General features: G+C 39.4%; 3 protein-coding genes and 1 pseudogene across 4 annotated transcripts; all 4 read right to left on the reverse strand.

Annotated features, from left to right (window-relative positions):
* Positions 1–213: 213 nt before the first annotated feature.
* On the reverse strand, positions 214–2181 carry LOC149014007 (protein CANDIDATE G PROTEIN-COUPLED RECEPTOR 7 pseudogene; annotated as a pseudogene).
* Positions 2182–2289: 108 nt separating this feature from the next.
* Positions 2290–6508, reverse strand: LOC149014008 (uncharacterized). Its single transcript, XM_089158845.1, has 2 exons — positions 6126–6508; positions 2290–3255 (listed from the first exon to the last, which is right to left on the reverse strand). Exons 1-2 carry the CDS (start codon positions 6246–6248, stop codon positions 3160–3162), a joined length of 219 nt encoding a protein of 72 aa, XP_089014971.1. The 5' UTR covers positions 6249–6508; the 3' UTR covers positions 2290–3159.
* A 4949-nt stretch (positions 6509–11457) lies between these two features.
* On the reverse strand, positions 11458–13539 carry KCS1 (3-ketoacyl-CoA synthase 1). The gene has a single exon (XM_089159327.1). It carries the CDS (start codon positions 13312–13314, stop codon positions 11689–11691), a length of 1626 nt encoding a protein of 541 aa, XP_089015453.1. The 5' UTR covers positions 13315–13539; the 3' UTR covers positions 11458–11688.
* A 2767-nt stretch (positions 13540–16306) lies between these two features.
* LOC149014010 (CBL-interacting serine/threonine-protein kinase 9-like) lies at positions 16307–24833 on the reverse strand. Of its 2 annotated transcripts, none has more exons than XM_089157961.1 (15): positions 24345–24833; positions 23764–23826; positions 23496–23567; positions 21098–21205; positions 20841–20921; positions 19755–19808; positions 19501–19626; positions 19319–19408; positions 19006–19128; positions 18613–18720; positions 18214–18330; positions 18046–18102; positions 17414–17488; positions 17243–17314; positions 16307–17135 (listed from the first exon to the last, which is right to left on the reverse strand). In XM_089157961.1, the coding sequence occupies exons 1-15, from the start codon at positions 24519–24521 to the stop codon at positions 17121–17123; spliced, it is 1338 nt and encodes a 445-aa protein (XP_089014087.1). In that variant the 5' UTR covers positions 24522–24833; the 3' UTR covers positions 16307–17120. The 2 variants fall into 2 exon arrangements, with proteins under 2 accessions (XP_089014087.1, XP_089014086.1); XM_089157960.1 differs by having other exon boundaries at positions 16309–17141.
* Positions 24834–25837: the final 1004 nt, after the last annotated feature.

Genomic DNA, 25837 nt, shown 5'->3' on the forward strand with positions numbered 1-25837 from the left:
AAAAATGACTTGGACCAAACTTCAGGGGTTCCAGATGAAAATTACCCAAAATTTTAACAAAGTTGTAATTTGATATTATAGCACAAAACTACTTGGTCAATTGCAAGGTTGCAACACATATACAAAAGAAAGTATCCTTTATAGCTTGTTCTTTTTTCTTTTTCTTTTTTTCCCTTCCCTAAAAGGGGTTGGGTTTTGGGTGTGGGGGTGGGGGTGGGGGTGGGGGTGGGTTGGGGACATGTGGATATGCAGAGATACCGGAATTCCAGTCACTATATAACTAACAACCATAGGTACAGCACACATAGAAAACCCACATACAGCCTGCTAAAAAGATTTATCAATAAACCCAGAGAAATTCCTACCTCAACCCTGCTTCCCAGTATAGCAGTAACTTTTAAGTCCTCCGCAGCAATTTTCATCAATTGGAGCCCGGATGGAGGGAGCAACTGGTTCAACATTAAAAACAATCCTGAAGTGATTATAATTCAAACTCGTCTTCCAGCTTCAGCGCTTCAGCAGCAGCTTCCTCCTCGTCATCATCAATTACAAAATAAGGATTGTGAGCCTCAGGCCGGAATTTATACCCCGTGAATATGTAGAATGCAAGAGTTGCCAATTCTCCAGCCACCACACTTGTCCACATATAACGATACGATGTGATGGTCACCAAGGCGTAGACCACAACGCGTGTGAAGTAAATGTAGCAGATAACAACGATGTAGTATTGCCGGAACAGCGTCAACTTCATTAAGTTCACCGCAGCCTTGCCATCAGTGCGAGCAGCCTCTCGTAGATTCTTAATGGACCACACAATAGGAAACAGCACAGCGCAACAGCAGATAACATCAACAAGCAGGAACACCTGTTTCCACGTGTTCCAGTCCTGTGCATCTGGTCCGCCCTCATCGATCACAACCTGCGCTATATTCGCAACCACCTGGAGAGGTATCACAATCATCAAAACCTTCTTCTCCTTGTTTTGCAGATAGGGTTTTAGGAAGGACCAGCCCGTGCCGATCAAGACAATCAAGGTGAACAGCATAATACCTTTCAGAAAACTGAAAATGTAAAATAAGACATCCCAACCGTGAGCGCTTCCGGTGCGCTTAATGTATGATTTGTCCTCTGCCTCACATAGAAGATTGAACGCTTTTAGGATAACAACGGCCAGCATAAAGAAATGGATATGGAAGACAGTCAACCTCTTCTTGTGAAGGACGTAGATCCAAATACCCGCCATAGAGAAATAAACCAAGGAAAACATAAAGTACAGTCTTGGGAGAATGGTCGCACCGGCTGATAAATAGTCGCGGCGACTGGTCTTTGGATCAAGATTATACATGGCAGACTGAACATTTATAGATACCTGAAGCTGCTGAAGGCAATTTGCAAAGACGAGAGTGTATTGATTCGCATCGGTCACCGGAAGGAGAGAACTAAAGCTTTTAGCACCTTTGAGACTGTCAAAAGTATAGACAACCTTGACGAGATCGGATTGGAGAGCACATGTGATGTCCAAATCCTGTATCTGTTGAAGGACATGGATCCAAGAATCTCTTGTGCTGAGAAAAAACCCAACCTGTTGAAGATCGAGTTCCGGACTAGGGTTAGAGAATGAAATTTGGGAGACGTTGAGCTCAAGGCGACCTGTATTGGTGAATCCAAACTCATCGAAAAGGATGATGGATCGATCGTCGGACCGGATCTCCGAAGAACGAATCTCAGCGAATGTGAAAGAGAAGGATAACGAAACAAGGATGAAAACAGAGACGAAGCGAGAGGATTCATAAGAGATAGCCATGTTTATTGGATCAGTCTGTCTTTGGATCAGTCTCTCTATCTCAGTTCTCAAATCTCTCCCTATCTATCTCAGTTCTCAAATCTCTCCCTATTTCTCACTCACTTTCTCTTAGCTTGTCTGACACTCCAATTCGTCTGCTAAGACTCCCTGAAGCACGAGAAATTTCAATGTTCTCTCAAGTCTCACCACAGTTTGATTGGAATTTTCTTTCGCTGCACTATGACTGCTTGACTGGAACGCCAACAGACGCCGCGAACCTCATGTCAAAATTTAGGAAGCACGCCATCTTTTGGGCCGGGCTGCCGTCTTGTGGGTCACTGCATCTGCAATACAGCATACCAAGACCAACACTAGATTCCAGAGCACGCAATCTTTTGGGCCGGCATCACCTGGGTATCAGGAAATTGAGAAGCTACCCAGTAGGCCCCCAAAGATTCCTAGGGTTCGCTATATAAAGAAAATAAATACCATGTAACGAAGAGAGTAAAAGATAGGGCATGGTGATTGTGGTACATCATGTGGGGTATATAGTCATGGGCATCAGATAATTTGAGATATCCATTCTCAAAAAAAAAAAAGATAATTTGAGATATCTATAGAAATGTTCTTTTCTTCTTAAACACGGTGGATGACATCCACAATGCCCACTCCATTCATCCATCATCTAATATGAACTGCTTTCAAATTTGAAGGAAAAAAACCCAAACAAGTTTCCAGGTGTAAGGCTATGACAACATAAATGATCCCATCGATATCACAGTGCTAGACTAGAACTCTTTCACTCTCTTTATAGACCAGGCTGGGCCAAGGCCGAGTGATTTAGAACCCTATGGTTTCGAAGCCTCAGAAACATGGGATGACCCATACCCATCACAATGTTGCAAAGGGTCTCCCCCACGCAGACTTGAGATGGAAGATCAATCATTTTCTGTCTGGCTGAAAATTTGGAGTCCTCCATAGTAATACCGGTTCAAATTACTACGTATTGGTCCAATGAGAAAATCTAGAACAAACAAAACTAAATCTTAGACAAACTGCAAATGTTTTATAGTCCAGATGGCCGCATAAATATTACCCACGCACTGGTACACTGAGAAAGTTTAGAACAAACAAAACTAAATCTTAGACAAACTGCAAATGTTTTATAGTCCAGATGGCCGCATAAATATTAGCCACATTCAATTACAAAAAATTGTATGAACATCATCTTCATTTCAGTCATAATAACCAAATCACAGGAAGATCAGCTGAGTGTGGTTATTCTCCATCCACACAAACCCAACCCAACTCCCACCCCCCAGTTGGCATGTTGAGGGTAAACATTTTAAGGGCTGACAACCAAACCTCAGAGACATCTACTCGGTGGCTTCCACAGGTTGAGGAGACTCGGCTTCTTTCAACTTCTCTAGAGCTGAGATACGCCCATCCAGTGACTCAAAGTGGCCTTTCATCTGGAGAAAACAAATTCAGCAGTTAGCAGAGTGAAACAGCACACAGAAAATATTCAGGTTGCTGCAGAAGTACAGACTCGTCCACAGATCAATGTCTACCCTATAGAGGATAAGAGTGCTCCTTCCATGAGAATCTGAGCAAACCTTGTTTGTGATAGAGAAGCAAAACCCCAACAAGAATAACAAAACATCCCCATTGATTTTATTGAAAAAAATATTATATCACAGGGAGATAAATCTCTGATAAAGAATCTGTTTTGGTTATGAAAAATAGGAATCTGCAATTAACTGCATAACCTTTTCTTTCTTTCCCACCAATCTCACCGTTAACACCAAAATAAAGGCTATAGACGATTTAAGTGCCATATTTGAGAACAACAAAATGACTTTTGTATCACATGATGTGCCTAATGTTGGGAGATCTAATACATTTAGGGGGGAAAATATCCACCTCAAGGAAGAAGGAAGATCTTCAACATAAAATGCTATGCAAAGGTGAATAGTATGCCAAGCAGTTATTTAATGAGCATTTCATGGTCTGATACTGTCACCCAAGTTTTTTTCCCGTTTCATACTTTTTCACCATTTCCATTCTTTAATGACCTACAGGCTATTACGCAAACTTCTATTCCTACTTTCTTCAGTATTCTGTGAGCATCAAAGACACAAATAACAAGTATTCACCAATTTGAATTCGAATGCTAGAAATGTGAAAAGATCTATCAGGTAAAAAAAAGAATTATCTGCTATAAAGAGGAGAATTTGTTTTAAAATCAAGCAATATCATGTAAACAAAACCTGGAAACCAATGATTAGACATTGGAAAGCAATCTCAAATTCAATGCACAGAATAATGCTCAAAATAAAGGACGCAGAAAGTCTATTCATATCAGTGATATCTCACACAGAAGTGCACAACAAGTAAGACCAAGGTTTAGGAAAGCTGGAGTTCATAAATATGTCGGTACTACCAAACTAATGTTATGCCAAGCTATTACTTCAACAAACAAAGAAGGAGCTGACTGCTCGCTCTGTTAAGGCAGCTAGGATCAGGTCGAAGACTGCGAGGTAGGGAGACGTTAGCTACTAGTTAGACCAGAGCTTCATACTGCCCGGTTAGCTTTTACCAAGGTTAGCGCTCCTTTCGGGTTAAATTTTAAGGAAATTATATGAGGAACAAACACAAGTCTCAACTATTACTTCATTTTAAATTACATTAAAGACTGGTCTTGTTTTAACTTTTATGAGGCAGAAGGCCACACAATTTGCTATGCTTTACCAAACAGGCTGTGGCAAAAAAATGGCCATTCCTAAATTGAAGATGTTGGAATGGACACAAAGATTCAAAAGAAGCAGATTGGTCTAGCTAAGTATACTTCAGACAAGCGAAGTCAACTAAGTTCAAAATTTCATGAAAGGCATACCCAGCGCATGAGGACTTGCCAGCCCCCACCCCAAAAAAAAAAGAAGAAGGAAAAACCAAACCTTTTACCCCATCATATTAAGGCTGTTTCTAGACTCTAAACAATTGGTCATAGTTCAGCAACCTTGCTGTTGAATCAAGGCATACCCTCCTAAGTTTAATTTTTCATAACCTAAGGATTTCAAATAACACTTCGAAAGGCATTAGTTGGAATAACCAAAGTGATCTGTCAACACTATTAATCTCTTCTATTTCAAAGTTTATAAGAGCTTCTCTCCTTTACAGTGAGACACTTTCCAGCAGTACTTCGGTTACTAAAGAGAAAATCAGTACTTGTAATTGAGTTGGTGCTCTGAATGCTGTTTTGGATGTTCAGGATAACAGACTTTTGAGCATCATGTTCATTTAAGTGGTTAGAAAAAAATCTTGTTATTTGAATAGATTCTTTTCTCTGAGGTGAATGTTATTTTAATTCAGATGCCATGTTGTCTAGGAAACAGAACATTCAATCAGCCCGACATCAAAAAAACATTATGAGGAATAAACCCTTCTCCACTCTGGTGCAGGCCTTGGTGTGATGGTCAATGGACCACAATTGTAGCCTGAGGTCAACGTATCGAAACAGCATCTTGGTAAAAATTGTTGGGGTAAGGCTGCATAGGAAGATTGTCCCCCGAACACAGCTTGTGCAGAAGCCTTTGGCACCGGGTTCGCCCTTTTAAACCCTTCCTTCTCCACTCTCCTGACCAAACAATTTTCATTTTCCCAATTTGATCTGTCTTTCATTGCTTCCGCCTTGGGTTTCCTTCCTGCTGGTGGAGCCACCATGGATTACATCATAATCCCATTATCAGTACCATTGTTTCTACGTTTTGGAATTCAATCTTATGACATTATCATCCTGAAACAGTAAAGAACCTATTCAGGACAATTTCCAGGTGATGGTAAACTCTCCACTCTATTTTCTCTAATTTTTGATAAATATCCTGGTATTCTGATGAAGGACATGTGTAGTGTTTTAACCCCCTACGAACTTCATTTTCCCCCTTAGGAAAAGGATTCCTAAAGCAATGTAATCCAAAAAAGTAACATGTTTGCAGGAATACGCAAATATTAAAAAAAAAAAATCAACCGAAACCACATGATTTGGACAACAGCATCTTTGAACCGAAAGAAAGCAAAGCGTACAAACTCTAAAATTCCTGGAAATCCAAAACACGAAAAATGAGACCTCTGCGCATGTAGATGACAACAAACATTTCCCATCTTATTGTCTGGCCTCCCAATACTCCAATGTGAGAATTTGATACTGGGGCAATCGCAAATGTGCACAACAGATATTGAAATAGTATTTGAGGATAATCCACTCAAAGCAGTAAGAATTTCCAGAGTGTGATAAAAACTAAAAGTTAACATGATTAAAGGAAATCATTAAAAAAGTACCAACCTGCTGAGAGATGGACTCCTGAGACACTTTGTAGTCCTTGTAAAGCACAAATAGACCAGCGGCGGACGCAGTTGCAGCACCTGCAAAGAAAGATGTTAACCTAACTCTCAGAAAGTAACCCATCTTTTTCTCCCCTGCTGCGAACCAGATCAGAATTTCTTTTGGTAAATAACCAGATCAGAATTGAAGTATGTATTTTCGTTCGTATCGCAGGACAAAAGAGCAGAAACTGTGAGTATGCAGGTATCTTGTTTGTTCAAAGGCTTATGTGGAGCTAATCCTTGAAGTTGAAGTTACGCCGTTTGGGCAAACACAAGACTGACCAAGGCGTAGTACGCACTTGATTCTAAACGTGATACGGCGCCGCGGACTACGACTTGACCCTAATTTATTTAGATCGGTTTTCCCCCAGCCCGAGGAGAACCCTGAACCCGTGAAGAGAGAATCTCCTCTCTGGATCCTTGTTCTTTTTGGTTACCAGTTTTCTTAGTTCTTTTGTTTTTTTTGGTAAAGAACTTCATTTATAGAAGAACATTGCGAGCTACAACCGAGGAGTCCAATTCTATAAGAGAAAGGATCCAAGGAGTGGAATTAGGCCAAACTATCTCGCTCGAAGAAGATAGCGCCTTCCTGGATAGGGCGCCGTGCATACTCTCCCTAAAAACAGTGGGCTACATTCAATGAACATGGATTTTAGATAGAGAATATCATCCAAAACCGTGAGGTTGCTCAATGGGCCCTGAGTGTCTTGTGCCTAATCGCCTTGATCAACACGGCACGGCGATTCTAGGATCACAAAATCATATCCTTCTCCTAGTGTGTAGAGCATCCATCTCTTAATGCCATGGCTCGCTCAAGAGGAGCCGGGCCGGGCCGGTTTAGAGACCCCCCCCTTACATGCCCGTCGAATTCAACACCCCCCACAATCGGAGGCCCCCCTCCGACTTTCCCCTGTTGTATCGGATTCCCTCACAAATGGTTTGTTGGCTCTATGAAATCTCCAAATTGTGATACCGCCTATCAATGGTCTCCGCCGAGATGATCTTCTTGTTAAATATGAGATCATTCCTTGAAATCCAAATCGCCATATTAGAAAGGCCAAACCGGGAACTGATCGAAATCTTTCGTGGAACTTTTCAAAGAGTCCATGACCGTATCCATTTATGGACTTTAACATCTTCATCTGGAGGAACCACAAATGACAAGGGAGAGCCAAACCACACCACACGTGCGAAAGGACAAGCCAAGAAAATATGGTTCTCTGTTTCAACATCTGCTCCACAACGAGGACAACACGGATCCACATCAATATTCCTAATCCGAAGGCCTTCAGTTGTTGCTAGGCCTTTCGCACACACCCTCCATAACAATTGTTAGTTTCGTTGTTTCGTTGGTAAGAAACCAGTATTCTTGTTGGAACTTGGAACGAAGTTTGGTTAAAGATGTCGTTTCATTTTTATATTTTTTTACTTTTTAGTTTTTTACTTTTTGGTAAAAAAATGTCATTTCATATTGGCCAAACAAAGCTTCTCCAGACCTCGTGTAAGCTTCTTCAGACCTTGCTTGTGTCTTACTCATTTAATGCACAAGACACGTTTAGCGAGATCGTCAGTTGTTAGATCGAGATTTCGACCGAAATCTCAATCCAACGGTCCACTGAACAGTTCTATGCATTTAATGCAAAATGCAGTTTCTTCTCCTTGAAGTAAGTTGAGAACCCTTCTGTCATGTCAATGCCATCACAAAAAAATTAACACACACACACACAAGAAAAAAAAGCATACACACACTGATTACATAGTTCAAGGAGCCAAGGAGAGGAAGATGGTCATGTATTCCTGCCTCCAAGGCAAGGCCTTCCTAGCTAAAGAATGAGCAACAAGGTTCACTTCTTTAGAACAATACACAAAAGAACAGCGATGAAAGTGGTGTATTACATAGTTGACATCTCTTACAATTGATTGCCCCTCAACAGAACCATTCCCACACCCATCCGCCATTGAGCCAGTTCACCAATGTAGCGTTATCCGACCTAATTTGCACGCTGCCAATTCCTTCTGTCACTGCCCATTGCATGGCAATTAGTATAGCTAAACCCTTCCCAATCAAACTGTCTAAAGCTATAATCGGTTTAGATACAACATGTAGGATGTTGCTGTTGTGATCCATTACAATAAAGCCCGCACCTCCCGCATGACCCTTCAAAGGTACAGCCGCATCACACCAAATGGTCGCATCAAGATTATCAATTGCAACATCAGCCTCTTGGTCCTCTCTTTGAGTTGGAAGATGATATTGAGTAGTCGCACCCTCAAAGTTCCCCATTACCTTCCAGTACTCTTGGAATGCATGTTGGGATCTAGCTACAATTTCTTATGGATCAAGGCCTTTGTACATAAATGTTGCCTCATTTCGAGCTAGCCACAAATTTCAGCACACAAAGGCAAAATGACTTAGAACCATTCTCCCCACCTCTTTACTTGGAAATGTAACTTTCTCCCATGCTTTCACAACCTCCACCAATGATATTATAGGGCCTCTGGGAATCAAAAAGTGCAATCCACTACCAAACCAGACAACTTCGGCATATGGACACTGAAATAGTAAGTGAGCTGAATTTTCTCGATCACCCCCGCACCTACGACACATAGGATCTAATAGTACTCTTCTTTGGGCCAAACTACTAACTGTTGCGATACCATTTGAATATTTTTGCATGGGAGAAAGTTACATTTTTTTTTTTTTTTTGGGAAACCATTGAATGGATATTTTTGCATATAAAAGCATTGATTGATTGATGCTTTTGCAGAGGAAAGGACAGTAAGAGAGGGGTTTTTTGTTGGTGTTTAAACCAAACTTATATATAGTAGTTCAAATATTGTTCGAGTTAATAAATTTTTTACTCAAAAGAATGTGAAAAGCAAATACATACATGTACCGATGTACCAAGTATTTCCAATTCTAAAACAGAAAGGAAATGTTGAGATTTAAAAGATTGAATCTTTGAAATGTTTTAACAATATAGACCTTTTCACGTTGATGTACTATCCTAACACTCCCCCTCCAAAGACTATACATGATGATCTGAAGAAAAAGTTAGCGAATTTTTTTGGGGTGAAGGTGGAGGGAAACAAAGGACTCATTGGATCAGTTGGAAAAGACTCTGCTCTTCAAAAGAAACAAGTGGATTAGGCTTGCGTGATACACAGAGACAGAATCTAGCTCTACTTACCAAAGTGGCATACAGATTATGGACAGCCTCAGATACTCTATGGGCTCATTTCACGAAATGCATTTATTTCCCAAATAATAATCTGTTGGATGCAACTGTGGGTCATAACCCAAATTGGGCCTGGAGGAGCAAATTAGAAAGCAAATAAATTTTAATTGAGAATTTGGGGTGGAAAGTCGGCAGAGGAAACAGAATCAAGATCTGGGAAGATAGATGGTTATTTAACCAGCATGGAGGCAAACTTAGATATGAAAAACCAGTTGGTTGTTATATTTTCTGGGTGACTGATCTCATTGAGAAGATTTGTTAACTGAGTTCTTTCATCATGAAGATGCTGCTGCTATCGTAGAATATATCTAGGTCTCTTTCCCACTGAAGATATGTTGATCTAGGGAGCTGCAAACACTAGTAAATTTTCTGTTAAATCCACTTATCATGCTTTGACAAATAAACTGAATGAAGAAGAACAACAACAGACCTCTACTTCACATGTACCATGGTGGGAAACCATTACTTCCATTACTTGGAACATGATATGGAAGGCACACACCCTCCCAAAAATAAAGAATTTACTCTAGAGAGCTTGTGCTGAAGGTCTTGCTACAGGTGAAAATCTTCAGAGGAGGAACATGATAGGGGATTATACATGTCAAAGAGGGTGTAGCAATGAAGAAACACCAGCACATATTTTTTTGGATTGTGAATTTGCCCGTAGAGTTTGGTTCGCTAGCCCTTTCAACTACAAACCACCGACTCATCAACCCCTGCTGCTAGGAGAACGGCTTGAAGGTATGCGTTTGGTACTCCCAAGAGAGAAAAATGAAGCCAGCAGGAAGATACTTAAGTCTCTGTTTCTTTATCTTCTGGGAAATATGGACAACTAGAAACGGCTTTATCTTCAAAATGGAAAAAAGAACACCAATTGATGTGGTTAAAAGAGCATGTGAACTTCATAGAGAATTCTGGATACTTAAAGAAAGTTCAGTTCAAAGCGATCACATACCAAGGCCTGTTGCTGTACCAAGGAATTGCATTGATTTTAATCACTCGGTTCCTATGGGTATGGGCTGGTACTTGATCCAAAGTGACGCCTCACTCTTGTTAAATCAACATGTTATGGGTTTAGGATTTGTCTTTTATAATGCTAATGGAGTAATGGTGATGGCAGTATCCCAGCAGGCTTCTTTTGAAACAGCATTAATAGGAAAGGCATTCGCATTGAGGTCAACTATGTTGGGTTCAATTGGAGAGTGTATTGATCGGGCTGTGTTTCAAACAGATTGTGCAGAGCTCATTAAGATCCTTCAAAATTCTTCGGTTGGTGTCCCTTTGACCCTTGATTCTATCATTACAAATATTAGAAAAATCCAATCTGATTTTCTTAAATGTCGTTTTGATATAATCCCTAGGAGTAGTAATGTAATTGCTCATGTCTTAGCAAGGAAGGCCCTGTCGATTGCGGGCTCGACGATTTGGTCTATTTCCACTCCTTGGCTGAGTTCTTTAGCCTCGATTTCTGCCATGCCTTAATGATTAAAAAAAACGCTCCTCCTTCACCAGAATTCACATGTGCAACAAAATAGGCATTATACTACATGCATATTATATGCAAAGAATAAAGATAATAGTATATATCATCTACCGTGGAGAGTAAAGGAAGTAGAATTTTTTTAAAGGAAGTAGAGTGGATGCTAGTTTCTATTAAAAGTTTACACGCAACTCAAATAATAAAAATCCTCTATCTACACATATTAACCTGCACGTAAGGACTTTTGAGTCGGAGTTTACGCTCACACAAGAGGTGCGGATTGGATGTGTCTCAGTTTAGTTGCAGATATTTTGAAGCGTTGTTCCTTTTTCCATAGAGTTTCTTTTAGTTATATTCCTAGAATTGGCAATGGCTATGCAGATTTTCTTGTTAAGGGTGCTTGCAGGTTATCTCTAGATAGATCTTGGTGGGGTATACTACCTTTGTTTATTGTGGATCATTCCCGTTTGTATAGGTCTTATGACTTTAACTCTTTTATTTAATTTAATTGCTACTTGTTTGTTTTGGCAAAAAAAAAGGGTGCGGATTATACTCAGAAATAATAATCGTTTTTACTTTGGAGAATTAATCGAAATAATGATAATTAGGGATTGCTAATTAATTAATTAATACTGTATACATACATGAAACGAGGAGAGAAATAAATTACAATTCCAAGGCAATAAAAGCGATGCAATAAAATGGATCCCGCCTAAGCCTAAGCCTAATCCTCCATGGAGATTTAAAAGGAAGGCATTAATGCATTATTAGGAAGGATCCCAAATTCCCAATTCCAACAACTCTCAAACAGGAACCTTGACAGGATAGCGATCGATACAGTCAGCCCAAGGGTTGTTGGCTGACGTGGCTAAACACTCGTTGCTAGGAATCGCTCTCAGCGCTCTCCATACCGAACTGTTACATTTGAACCCGGACCCAAATGCGATCTGCCAGACTCGGTCTCCGCGTCCGACTCGGCCCTTGGCCTCTGTATAAGCCAACTCGTACCACAAGGAGCTGCTGGAGGTGTTGCCGAAGCGGTGAAGCGTCATGCGCGACGGCTCCATGTGCCACTCACTGAGTCTTAAATTCTTCTGTACCTCGTCCAACACGGCTCTCCCGCCGGCGTGGATGCAGAAGTGTTCAAATGCAAGCTTGAAGTCGGGTATGTAGGGCTTCACCTTGGCTTTCATCACCTTCCTTCGCACCAGAGTTACGAAGAACCTGAACTGCTCGGTTAATGGCAAAACCAGGGGACCCAGAGTGGTTATGTTGGTTTTTAGAGCGTCACCCGCGACGGCCATCAGTTCTCGGGCGAGTGAGACCCCAACAGTCCCCTTTTCGTCCTCTCTTTGGTACACGCAGTTGTAGCTGTGGTCATCGGCGCCCTTGTGGGTTCTCACGGTGTGGACAAGCTGGTACTTGGAGCGGCTTCTGTCCTTGGCCCTGTTCGAGAGCAGCACGGCGGCGCCGCCCATTCGGAAGATACAGTTGCAGAGGAGCATGGAGCGGTCGTTGCCAAAGTACCAGTTGAGGGTAATGTTCTCAGTGCTCACCACAACGGCGTACGTGTTTGGTTGGGCCCTGAGGAGGTCCTTGGCGAGATCGACGGAAATGAGGCCTGCGCTGCAACCCATCCCACCCAGGTTGAAGCTCTTGATGTCGCTTCTCAACTTGTAGTGATTGACGATCATGGAGGAGAGAGAGGGAGTCGGGTTGAAGAGGCTGCAGTTAACGATTAAGATGCCGATGTCCCGGGGTCGAACGCCGGTTTTCTTGAAGAGCGAGTCGAGGGCGCCGAACATGACCAACTCGGCCTCTGATCGAGCCTCCTTCATAGATAGCTTGGGTGGCCTGGATGTAATCCCCAGAGGCAGATAAGTCTCGTCACCGAGACCTGACCTGACGCAGACTCGCTCCTGGAAGTGAACCGCATCCTCCTGGAAGGAGCCGTTTTCCTCCGTCATCTTCAGGAAGGCTTCACCAGAGAGCTTCCGCTCGTCGTCGGGCTTGTAACAAGCGAAGTCCACCAGATAAATCCGCCGGGGCCGCTTCATCCAGTAGAGAGTTAGGACGAAGGCCAGAACTGCGGCGGCCGATACGGCCGCCAGAGTGTTGTCGAGCAGAAGGTTGGGGCGGCTCGTGTTGATCATCCATATATCACCAAATTCTGGGACCTGATGGAAACTAGTGATGAGACGTTTGAGCTGAACTGCGGAGGCTAACAAAATGGGAAGAGCAACCCCTAGTAAGACAACAACAGTGGCATAGTTACATGCATACCCGTAACCCAATTTCACGTATTTGAGCTTTACGGACTGCAAGAAGTCCGGCAAATTTCGCCGGATTTTTATCACGATGGAAGATGAATCTTCCTTGAAAGCCATCTCTGCGGTTAGCCTCTCATTCTCCATCTCTATATCCCCCATTTGTGATTTGTCTGTCTCCCTGTCTGTCCTTTCTCTTTCTTTCTCGTTTTGGTGAAATGAACAAGAAATGTGTTGTTTATATAAAAGAAAAAAACGAACGTGTAGGAAGGCAGAAGTATCGCCTCACACGATTTGTTCAGCTAACTGATGTGAACCACCCTGAAGAATGGAGGGGAGAGAGAGAGACACAAGAGGAAGTAACGCCTCACACGATTTGTTCAGCTAACTGGTGTGAAAATGAAGAATGAAGAATGAAGAATGAAAAATGAAAAATGGTGGGGAGAGAGAGAGAAAGAGCGCAGGGCCCGACAGCGGACCCGTTAGGTTTGTTCACAAGAAAGAGAAAAGACAGAACAATGGGACGGAGGCGGATGGAGGTTGGGGGAACGTATACTTCATTGCGGCACAATTAATGCACAGCACTGTGCGGTGGAGATCGATCAAAATAGATTTCGATCACACACTTTTGAGAAACGGACGATCAAAATCTCCATTCAACATTTCATTGCAGGTGTTCCGCATTAATTGCGCAACACCCGAACAATTTCGGGTTGGGTTGGGAGTTGTACATTAGCTGCAAGAAAGCTGGATGAACGAGGGGTGTAATTAATTGTAAGTAGCTCTGAAGTGGGGGAGGATAGCTCAACCACCCATGAGTTAATTAAACTTAATTTTGAGGGGTTTTTCTTTCTTTCTTATCTATCTAAAAATATGAAAAACAAAAATAGACTACAAAGTCAAGACCTTGTCATCTACCACTGCCGGGTAATATATGTATATATATTAGTTTGTCGTTGAGGCTGTATCTCCTGAATGAGAGGGTTATATGTATATATATCGGCATTTGGCAGTGGTGGTGGTGATGGTGGTGGAGGAGGAGGCAGTGGCGCCGCCGCTGTGCTGCTGCTGCTCCTGCTTCTGCTGGAACTAACATTTTTGGTATTTTGGTGATTGGATTAGGTGTGGGAAGCCTTAAACTTGAATTTGGCTTAAGTATTGACCATGTCCATCTGTCCATGTGAGGATGCGAGATTTCATGCTTGTACTCTCACACAAACTCAAGCCCATGCATCATTACTGCAGACTTTACTGTAGCCGCTGATGACTGATTATAGAAATAGCCGGTGGATCTTTGACCCTTTCTGTTTTATTTTCAAACACCTTGCTGATAAAAAAAAAAAAAGTGATTTTTGGCAATCGAACTTCAAAATATGTGGATTTCTACGGTCGGCAGCATAGTGCCTGTGTATTAAACGTGCATCATTAAAGCTTAGCATAATTTTTATTGTTCCTTACATGTCTTTTTTCATTAAAAAAATGTTGTCACGTGAAATATGAGAGTTACTCACACTGTAGGGAAACATGATAAAATAATAAAAAGGTCAGAAAAAATGGATGTGGTGTCTTACTAAAAAAACAGAAAAATGGATGTAAGGAAATCATGAGTTGTGACGGTGTTCATAGTGCATTGAAAGACAATCTCTTATTAAAGGTCTAAATTCCTATTCCTTCTATACTTCTTATATTATTCCTTTCGATTTTTTTTTTTTAATAATTATATTATTCCCTCCTAAAGTGTAAAAATTGTTTATTTTTTCTATCTTCGGAAAACCATAAATAAATTATGTTCTCTTACATATTTTATGCTATATTTATACAACTAAACGCATATTTATTGACTGTGAACAGGTGAATTAGGTGACTGGCTATTAAAGGATCAGGGCGATGAGTCAAACGTCAAAGTTCAATATCCTTGTGCATCGATTGTGGCCCAAATTTTGGTCATCGTCATCTTTCCTTTATTTGACATCCACCGATTCATTTAATATATATGTTTTCCTGTTTTGAAAAAATAAAATAGGAAAACGTGGAAGTCCTGCACTTCGAGAATTCGCTTTTCTTTTAACAAAACCAAACCAAAGCAGACTAACGAAAACAAAATTTGGTTTGTTCTATCTTTTATTGGATTGACACAATAGGTCTTGGCCATTCACATCTGAATAAATATTAAGAATAATTTAGAAAATTCTTTTGTTTTTTATTAGATCCATTTCTTATAAAACAGATGGTTGACGATTGTCGTTAACATTCATTTTCTTTCTCAGTCGAGCTACAGACTGCTTGGCATAATACTAATCATTGGGCTTCTTCAGATGTGCAATGAAGAAGTCAATGTTGTACTAGCTCCAGTCTTCAATAAATGTCTTCTTTACCCAAAAAAGAATGAAAGAGAGATCTTCTACTTAGGAGGATAGAGGAATATATTATTTTTGTCATCTCTTCACTATACATTTAGAAAATAGGTCTATCTATCTTTAATCTACCATATCAGTATTTAGGAACAAACCTATCTTCTAAATGTGTGGATGTAATAAAATGTAAGAAGAGAAAATCCTCTACATAGTCCAGTCTAGGGATAAAGAATTTAAACTCAAAAGATAGGGAGATTGAGAAAGAAAAAAAAAACTGCAACAGTGAAATCTCAAATATGTTTCCACGCTCGGCATCTGGGTCGCTGAGACAACCTACTAACATATGGTGCAGTTAAGTGTCCCTTTTTGACTATTACGGATGGGAAGCCATTAAATGTTTTAAAAGAAAACATTAAGGTATTGGGTAGTTGGGCTGTTGGGTGTATTAAATTAGGCCAACCACATATCTGGGCATGCTGGGCTGGAATAATCGTTCCAAGTCTTCGAGTAATAAATCATCTTCAACATGATCCATTAATCACTACTCATCACACGTAACACATCGCATGATCCATTATTGGAGGAGGGCGTGTAATTTTGTACCTGTAATGTCTATGGTAACATTGAGAAACAAAAAATGATTCTGGTCTTTCTATCCTATCGCCCCAAATTTGAAAAAAGAGAAAGAAAAAGAAGAAGAAAATTAATTGGAAATGAACACAACAAACCTAGTTTTGGGTACAACTGCACAAGGTGAACAAAAGTGAATGTTACGAGGTTTTCTCCGCTTTCTTTTCGTGCAATGTTCCGTGAACGATTCGTTAATTGCAAGGGAAACCTACATTTCACACAGTTCCGTGAACCTTGCAACGTCGTTATGCATGATGGCGTTTATCTAATTTGTTAGAAATAGAAGAAAAGCTTCCAAGTTCCAACAGTCATTCATACGTATTTCCGTGTTAACTATTCTATTCTATTCTATTCTATTCTATTCTCTATCGTTATAAATAAGTTAGATGTTTGATGATCCCCTTGTAAGTTGGGTCAATGTTAGCTGGACTGATATGGATTGGACAATATTGCAGGCAGGGACCACAACAAGGTTTTCAAAGGAGCCGGGAATCGTACGCAGGGACGCAGGGAGCCCATTCGATCATTAAAGAGAAAAGTAAGAATGTATCAAGGTTGTGCATCTCCCAAACAATCTAATCTAATATGAAAAAAAAAATTTTGAAAAAAAAGAATTGGACTGTTTCCATCCAAGTGCTTTAATCTAATCTGCAAGAGTGTACAGAATACAGATCCAACGGCATACTAGTTACATCTATCCCTTGCTTTGGGTGGGATTTGATGGCTGCCTCTCTGGAAGCTACAACACTTTCCTACGAAATCAACCAGTTGTGATTTGCTGCAAGATCTCATCTGCTGAGCATTATGCTTCGACAACATTAGAGTGCTCTATTTACATGAGACCTCAATGCTTAAGAAGATCCAGTAGATCCACCTAATGTCTTTCATGGACATCCATTCATCATCATACACATTGAACATACAAATAATGAGAAGACCATGGAGAAACAGGCAAACCCACAAATATATTCCTTGTAGAGGAAGTTACTTCGCTATGACCTGCACCTATGCAAAGAAGCTATAGAATGAGACACAGGAGGGTGACATTACAGTTCATGGGAACTAGTCAGAGAATAAACCCTCGTCCAGGCATTAAAAAAGCTCACCTTTGTATCTTCTGCGATTGTATCAGAGTTCCAGACTATATCTTTCAACCCAGAAGAGAAGCTTTTATAGAACTGCCATTATATCAAAGAATTTGCAATATGTTAGGATAGCTAGAGAAGGTTCATATATCCTTGAAAATCTCACAAGAAAGAGTCTCAAACTTCACATACGTTGTGAAACTCCAATGTATCACCTCCAGTTTTCCGGAGCTCTACCATATGCAGAGTAGGAGCCACTTCAAAAACCTGCAACGAAGATTCAACAAAGTTAAAAGAGCAGTCTTTGTAATTCCACAGAGCAGAGATTATATTTCACTTGTGGAGTAGAATACGTTCCAGACAAGATCAAAAACCATTCTGCCAATACAAGACATCTTCAAACCAAATCTTGTTCATGGGCAAAGTATAAAATGATGTATTGCCAGTACCAAAATAATGGCAAAATGCAACAGCCAACTCTCAGCATGCAGCGGCACAACACAATATCATAAGCAGGGATTGAGAAAACAAAACATAGAGACAAATCTATCAATATGGAACTGGTAGGTGAAACTTTTAACTATATTTTTCATAACTAGTCTTTTTTTCAAATTATTAAAAGGGCAAACCCAGGGCCAAAAGCTTCCACAAGCAAAGTCCTGGGCAGGGGGCAATTTTCCTACGTAGTCTTACCCCCAAAAATTTTTTCTCAGATTATTATTGACAAAAAGCAAAACAGTATAGAATAATGAAGCTACACAAGCTGGTACACTGAAGGAAATCAGATTAGTGAAAAAGGAGCTTTCATTCACAAGGGAACGTACCTCTGTAGCTACGGAGAGGTGGCCCTTCCTTCCAGTTTTGTCACCTCGCAACTTCATCTGGAAAGAGCTCAATATAGAAATAGTTTCTCATTATCAAGTTCAGATTTTGTAGTTGTAAACATATGCTGTTTCAGAATTAACAATGTAACATGGAAACAAAGAGATCACCTTGTAGTTTTGCTTGCAGACATTGAAACCAAGAGGCTTTGCGGTTTCCTCAATCTTAGACATTATCTCATTTGCAGGGCGCTGAGAGGTAAAGCGAGTCTCTCGCTTCACAAGACCCTAAAATTTGAAGAGGCAGCAAACAGGAAAATTATACATATAGCAACAGCATTCAATTTTGTCTTGAAAGTCATCCTTCTGACTTGGATGTGAGGCAAAATGAACACATTCTTACACCATCTCTCGGGCTACAGTATCAAGGTTGTAAAATTATCTCAGGGACTTCTTGAGGTAAATTGTAAATATCCCAACAATGAATTTTACGCTTTGTATACAAGTATAATATTAAACAAGCAGTTATAGACATTCAAAGCAAGAAACAGTCACTTAATTGCAACATACCATCTGCTTCTCAAACAAATTTTCGAGATTGAAGCTCTGTGACCTAGAAATAAGCTCAAATGCATTCATCGACACTGGTTTCTCTTTCTTTTCAGTTACAAGGTGTTCCTGCAACAATACACAAACTCACTCCATGAAGCCCTTATTATCATGCTTCAGTTTACAGCTGGTTAAACCATCATACACCTGCTGCTTAAGCAAAGGCTTTTCCACATTTGAGAATATTTTAGGTCCATAGACTGGAGTACTTTCTAAAGCAGGGTTTGGATCAGAAAATAGAAGTTTCCGTACTTGAAATTTAAATTCTGAAAAGGATTCTAGGTTGAAATATGATCACTCCATATTCAAATTTTTATTTTTTTTTGGGTAACAATTTCAAATATACTTACTCACCTGCGAGTCATTAAAAACAGCATCAACATCATCAAGGCTGATATCTTCACCCTGTTGAAAGTCTGTTGGCCTGTAACCTTTTTTGAACCATTCGTTTTCCAAGATCTCTGAAATTGTTATCCGCTGTAACAAAGTCAACATTTCAGCATCTGACCCCAGAATGCAGGATAACATGCTTAAAGCTATTTATATGTCGATACCAACAATAGAGTAGTAGTAGCTACTAATCAAGTAATTTAAATTCATAGCGCGCAGGACGAAACAATAGTATGTGTTAATTGAATCAACAACTTAGTGTATTTAGCTCACTTACAGTAACAGGATTTGGGTCCAGAATACGTTTTATAAACTTTTTGGCATCAGAGGTAAACCATGAAGGGAATGTGAAATCAGCCCTGTATATCTGCAGTTTGAGTAAGCATATGGGCGTACGTTATTTGCATGAGATTCTGAGGGAAATAGAAGGGTGGAGAGTCATGCTATTGAAATATTTACCTTTTTATATAAAGCCATGAGGTTTGACTCATCAAAAGGCAAGTATCCAGCCATTAGAACGAACAGAATAACCCCACAAGACCATATATCAGCTGTTGTACCATCATAACCTTTATTGTTGAGCACCTGAGAGAATACAATTAAGCAAACCCTCATAATAATGAATAAAATTGAAACATTCTCTTCCAAAAAGAAATGTGTAATTCTTGAGCTTGACAATCAGCTTATAAAAAGGCTCTGAAGAACATACTCACCTCAGGAGCAACATAATTTGGCGTCCCACAGGCTGTATGTAGCAAACCATCATCCTACAATGGACATATGTTAAAAAGGCATGTGAAATGTATAATGTCTTCAGCATAGCTTCAGTATAGAGAAGACAGGTTTCTCCATGGGACGCTCATCACTACTGGCCACCATATTGATGATGGATGAACTTGAACAGCTCTTATAATGCTTGTAGTGTATTGTGCAGTCTTTATAAAGAGTAACTACGTAACTCTATTCACCAGAAAGGGAGGGGGGGAAAGCACCTTTTTGACTTAAATAATTAATACTTAGGGCACCTTCTATCACATTTTTCATCTCCCTGATGAAATGATGGCTTACATTAAATATTATTGTAAAACAAATGTATGCAAATTCAATATCCTACCATTAGTGCTTAATCACTTCAGATAAAGCAATTTCAAGAAGAAGACTTCCCATAAAATTGTAATATATTAAAGCTAAATATGGATGAGGTTCAAAATTATCCTTCCCAGTTTGCATCTCACAAACAAGCAAGTAGAGATGATTCTGAAGCATCAGTTATGTGTAAGGTATCTGACGTTTTCTGAACCACATGAATCCCAAACAGAAGCTTTTAGTGCACTAGAGATGACCAGTTATTGGTCAATCAGAAACATGACTAACCGTTATATGATAAAGCTCCACCTGTTACCTTGGTTATGTTATTTTGAGTTCTATTATAAGTATTGTTAGTGGGTTCAATATATGGGAAACCAGCCTTAAAGACTTTTACGCTCATTCAACTTTAAAGTGCTAAAGTATCTTGGGGGTTACCAGTCAGTGTTTGCCTACTGAACACATTCATCAAGAAGGCAATATCTAGTTGACAACCTCCTAAGTAATATTTATTTTGCCAGAAGTGAGTGAGTAATCTACAAAAGCACTAATAAATAATTCTCATAAAAGAGTCCAGCTATTTTATAAAAAGAAAGAAAAAGATGTTTGCCCAGTAATATAAGAAAACTGTTATTCAAAACATGTCCAAGTACGAAAGTGGACATATTCCTATTTTACTACTATGAATTTTGGCAATGTGAACAAGAACTTACCCTTACTTGTTGTGAGAATGTACTCAATCCAAAGTCTGAAACTTTAAGAACACCACACGAGTCAAGAAGCAAATTTTCAGGCTGCCAAATATGGAAACACAATACATTAAGGATGGTGAGCTAGCTGTTATTTCTTACAGCCAAATAGCTGGACTGGCTAAATCACACTACTCCTCCTCCCCCCCCCCCCGACCCATGTTTGAGGAAATGCAAGACAGGCAATTAATGAAGAATTAACTCATTAAAGCTTGTAAAACCTTCAAATCTCTGTGGTACACGCCTCTACTATGGCAGTAATCCACGGCATTAATTAGCTGCTGGAAATATCTCCTAGCTTCATCCTCTTTAAGTCTCCCATGCTTGACCTACAAATCAAAAAACTCTTACGGAAATGTTTCAGAGTAAATGTAGACATGCATAAACACACAGATCCAATGTAGAAATGCTGAAGCCATAATTTAGAATACACCCCTAACTTTTCTATAAACAAGCCAGATTAGAAGGCAACTTGGAGAACCTGGATTCATTCCCATTACCAAATCTCTGCAATGAGTTGAATAACTGACAGAAGCTTCTATTACAGGATCCAGATCTTTGATTAACTATGTTTGACAAGTTCATTGTATGTGCATATGCATGCAAACATGCAATCAGATTGCAGTCCTAATTGTATTAGATCAGACTAGAACAAAATTCAATATAATGGTGGAATGACCATTGACAGCAGTAGATGTATTTCTCTAAACAATCACGGTTTCATGTTCAAAAATTTACAATTCCCTTGAGCCATTGCAATGCAAATTTAAAAACCCCCTAGATCACATTTAGTGTTTTGTTGCCAAATTGCAGAGGAAATGCATTCTAAATTTCACTAACAAAGGAATATAACCTTTTTAAAAGTGCACTTGTATCCACATATATGTTGGAAGTAACCAAACAAAATACGATAATCTACTGATAATATTACTTTCACAGTACAATAATTGTCAAAAATTCTAAATAAATGTTCTTTTCTAATCAAATCTCAAATTTCAACCCAAAGTACCATACATATCCAAGAAGTTCTTGTAAACTCACACACACATACCCATAATTACTAGAAAAGTTTGTCCTCCCAAAATATAATTGTTTTTACCATGTCTGATACATTTAAATTATTATCAGTGTTTTGGTTTTCTTGATTTTGCCTTGACAATGTTTTTTCTATGCAGCTTTTGGTTTGGGCCAACGTAGGGATATGTTTAACACTCTAACCCATATTTTGGGGTTAGTTAGCCCTGTTGGCTAAACATATTATTTGTCCATGTCAGCCAGCATATGTTGGGGGTATTAGCCATCAATCAGTCTAAATTGAAGGAACATGCATTCCAGAATAATTTCCAGTTTTGAACATGGTAACTGAAAGAGGGCAGTTTTGGGTGCAATAGTAAAGGTTGCTCCATTGTGACATGTGGTAATAGGTTCAAGTTTGGGAAACAACCTCACCACTAAAATCAGGACTTGGGCAGAGTACATTTTGAGCCCTCTCCACACCTTAGAGTGACAGGAGCGCCGTGCACCCAGTATGCCCCCTTTTTCTAAGGACAGAGTATCGCAAGCGGTTTCATATGGATGTTTACCAGACACTGGTTAAGGAGGATATAACGTCCAGATCAAGTTGGTCCTCTGGACAGCTTGGCATGTTAAATTAAGTCCAACATATGAAGATCTTTAATAGACCTTGTGAGGCTCAATAGCATTCAGTGGATTTCCTTGGAGTACAAGCTACTACGCTGGTGCAGAATAGGAGATGATTCCTGTTTTAGGTCATCTTATTTTCAAATATTTGGTTTCTTATTTAATTGTAAGGCAAAGGTTCAGCATGCTAGTAGATTTCCCGATGCTAACAGTTCAACAAAGTTGGTTTTCTTTTATTCCGAGAGGTGGGGTGATTTGGGGGCTTTTCCACATGAAGGAGGATTGAGGCAGACAAAGAGCTGGGCACAGTGTCAGCTTGCCTAGCGTTTACCCTTAAATGTAACTAGAACTTAGGAGTTCCTTTTTATTGAGTTTTTAAGCTACAGAAGAAAGAACCTAGTCATAATTTGAGCAGGTTTCTTTAGATCACAAATGCAATCCCTTTTTCTGCTTGTACTTGTAATATAAATAGATAAGGGGATTATTGCTTCCAGCAACTAGATGAATGAGAAAACTACCTGTTAATCATGAGATGAGAGACTTGGTGGGTGAGATCCCCAAGAAAATAGATAGAGACTTGACCCATCTCATCTTCTTGCACATGGTTTATATTTTTGTTTCTTATGGAACTGAGTAATACTGGGCCATGCTAGAGCTACAATACTCACCAAATATTCTGTGGTATACTGAACATTGACCTTCCACCCTGTTCAAGTGTTAACAGAACTAGATGTCTTTCTCTTACTGCTAGAACCCACTACAGAAGTCCACCACAGAGGCTGTAATCATTTTGGAAAAAGGGTTTGTGGTGCACCTGATTCTACATTTTCTTTACAGATGTATGTTTTAGAATAGGACTTTCCTAGTTAATGTCTTGGTCGCAGTAATTCAAATGAGTATGAAGTGTATCCTAAGATATTAATGCATAATTGGATCCATAAGAAGTAATGACAATAAACCCAATAAACAGAGCCTTACTATTTTGTCGAAAAGCTCTCCTCCATTAACAAATTCAAGCACAATATATATCTTTGTCTTACTCGCCATCACCTGTGTGCATGCACAAACATATAAGGATGAGAGGACGAAAGATGAGTCCGTAATAGAAAATCATATTCCACATGATGCAGCATCAAGGACGTGGCCAGAACGCAGACCATCCAAATGGTACTTGCTTTGGTCACATGTGAAACTTGGTACCACCTGATGATTCAAACGTATTTGATTTCCCGAAATCGCAAAGTACCTCATGGATCTGGATTACGTTTGGGTGCTTGACAAGCTTCATGGTGGCAATTTCTCTTTTTATCTAGCAAAAGCAAAAGCAAAGCATAAGAAAATGAATGGTTCAGACATATTGCTAATTATATGTTTTTTTTTTTCTTTTTCAGAACAGCAACGTTAACACTTAGTGCATCATTTCCCCTCTTCTTTATAAATTATACTGTTGGTTCGCATACCATTCCCGTGTTCAAAATTTCCAGGAAACGAATGGGGAAAAAGAGAGGAAGGAATCTAGTATATATTTTGGCCGAAAGGTTCAAATTGAACAAAAAATTGAAAATTTAATCGATACGAAAGCATCAAACGGTCTGGTACTTTATAATGATTCTTGTTCACTTTTTGACTCTCTTCTAACAACAGAGAGTTGATTGCATGCAACTCCTAGCGCAGTTGGTGCCAAATAAATAGAGGCTTCCCATGGGGGATGAGTTGGAAGGCATCAGATTTCATTATTTTGGTAGAAGAGTAATCCAGCATCGACAAATGACGCAGAGAGAAAGAGAAAGAGAAAGAGAAAGAGAGAGAGAGAGAGAGAAGTGAAACCTGCTCCACCATCTTGTGACGGAGGACATGATCCTTGTCGAGGATTTTGATGGCTACGCTGTCGCCGTTCTCAATGTTTTTGGCATACTTGACCTTTGCAAAGCTGCCTTCGCCGATCGTTTTACCGATTTCGTATTTCCCCACCCGCGTGCGTGTTGCAGGAACCCTTGTAGTCATCTTTTCTGTCTTCCACCACCCTGCGTCTGGGTCGCAAGTTCTAATCAATGAATTGATCGATTCTAGATTTGACAAATGGAGAAATTGATAGGGCGAGAGAACGTTTCAGGAAGAAAGAAGAAGAAGAAGAAGAAGAAGAAGAAGAAGAAGAAGAAGATCCCAGGATGAGGTTGAAGAAGGTTTCACAGAAATTTGATTCGATCGGATACGGGAGGGAGTGAGGGACCATAATAATATTCAACCGCCCAACACTCCAACACATCCGTCCCCATCCCTCTCTCTCTCTCTCTCGCTCTCCAGTCAACTTCTCGTCTTCCTCCTCCTCCTCCTTAAAACAGAGCTCCGCTAAAATACACCGGTAACATTCTTATTTCCCCAAATGCCCCCCTCCTATCGGGACTCGGGAGGCGGGAGCTGCGGGACTTTGGTTCGTCTATATGACCAAACTACCCTTTCTTCTTTTTTTATTTATTTATTTATGTTTTACTTAACGATCCATTCTATCACACAATTATTTTCCCCGGTACATTGCCGAGAAAAATCATAATGGGATAAACGACAAAGATCAAACTGTCAAACTTTTGTCGTCTTCTTATTTTTTTCTTCCACTGTTCTGTTTGACCTTGCGTTATTATTTTGCGTAAAACGCAATTATGATGTTGAATTAATTAAAAGAAACCATGGAGGATGGTTTAGTGGTTCAAACATTATTACCATATGGTATGACGTAATGTCATGTCCTTCAAATTTTTTTTTGTTTTTCTGTTACATTCAACAATTCAACAATTGTGTGCTCCTTACGTGAAATTCTTTAAAAAAAATTTGTTCTGTTTCCATATTTTGCGTTTTAACCTCGGATCTTTTTTAATTGCTGATGGTTGAAAAAACAAATACATTTTTATAAAATAGTTCCTTTGATCAATTCTATTTTTTTTTTTTTTTCAAATATAGAGTTTTAAAATTTTGTTAATCTTAAATTTAATCTTGACTAAATTTATAGCAAATAATTTTTTTAATTATGCTAATCAAATTTTTGCCAAGACTCTGTTCATATTTGAGTTTGATTTTGTTGATGCCTTTTTGATAAATTGGATAAACAAGTAAAAGAAAAATTATAAAAAGGTAAATTAATAAATACATCAAATCAACTATGATTTTTAAAAGGATGACGACAAGAGTATATGAAAATTACAGTATAAATTGAAAAGAAGAAGAAAAAAAAACTTCGTATAAATATATTAATATATATAATAAAAAAAAATAAGAGTAGCTATAATTGGAAGTGCAATAATTAGTAACATCCAAAATTAAAGAGA

Source organism: Hakea prostrata, chromosome 6 (genome assembly GCF_041222555.1).
Source record: "Hakea prostrata isolate BN-2017 chromosome 6, UWA_Hpros_2, whole genome shotgun sequence".
Lineage (NCBI taxonomy): Eukaryota > Viridiplantae > Streptophyta > Magnoliopsida > Proteales > Proteaceae > Hakea > Hakea prostrata.

What these genes read in the sequence shown, in the direction of transcription:
- LOC149014008 (XM_089158845.1), bottom strand. Translation starts at nt 6,248, where the DNA reads ATGGGTTACTTTCTGAGAGTTAGGTTAACATCTTTCTTTGCAGGTGCT. An exon ending in AGGAGTCCATCTCTCAGCAG is followed by an intron (nt 3,256 to 6,125) that starts GTTGGTACTTTT and finishes TGTTTTCTCCAG; the next exon opens with ATGAAAGGCCACTTTGAGTC.
- KCS1 (XM_089159327.1), bottom strand. Translation starts at nt 13,314, where the DNA reads ATGGGGGATATAGAGATGGAGAATGAGAGGCTAACCGCAGAGATGGCT.
- LOC149014010 (XM_089157960.1), bottom strand. Translation starts at nt 24,521, where the DNA reads ATGACTACAAGGGTTCCTGCAACACGCACGCGGGTGGGGAAATACGAA. An exon ending in CAAATTATGTTGCTCCTGAG is followed by an intron (nt 19,627 to 19,754) that starts GTGAGTATGTTC and finishes GTATTCTCTCAG; the next exon opens with GTGCTCAACAATAAAGGTTA. An exon ending in CTGTTTTTAATGACTCGCAG is followed by an intron (nt 18,721 to 19,005) that starts GTGAGTAAGTAT and finishes GTATTGTTGCAG; the next exon opens with GAACACCTTGTAACTGAAAA.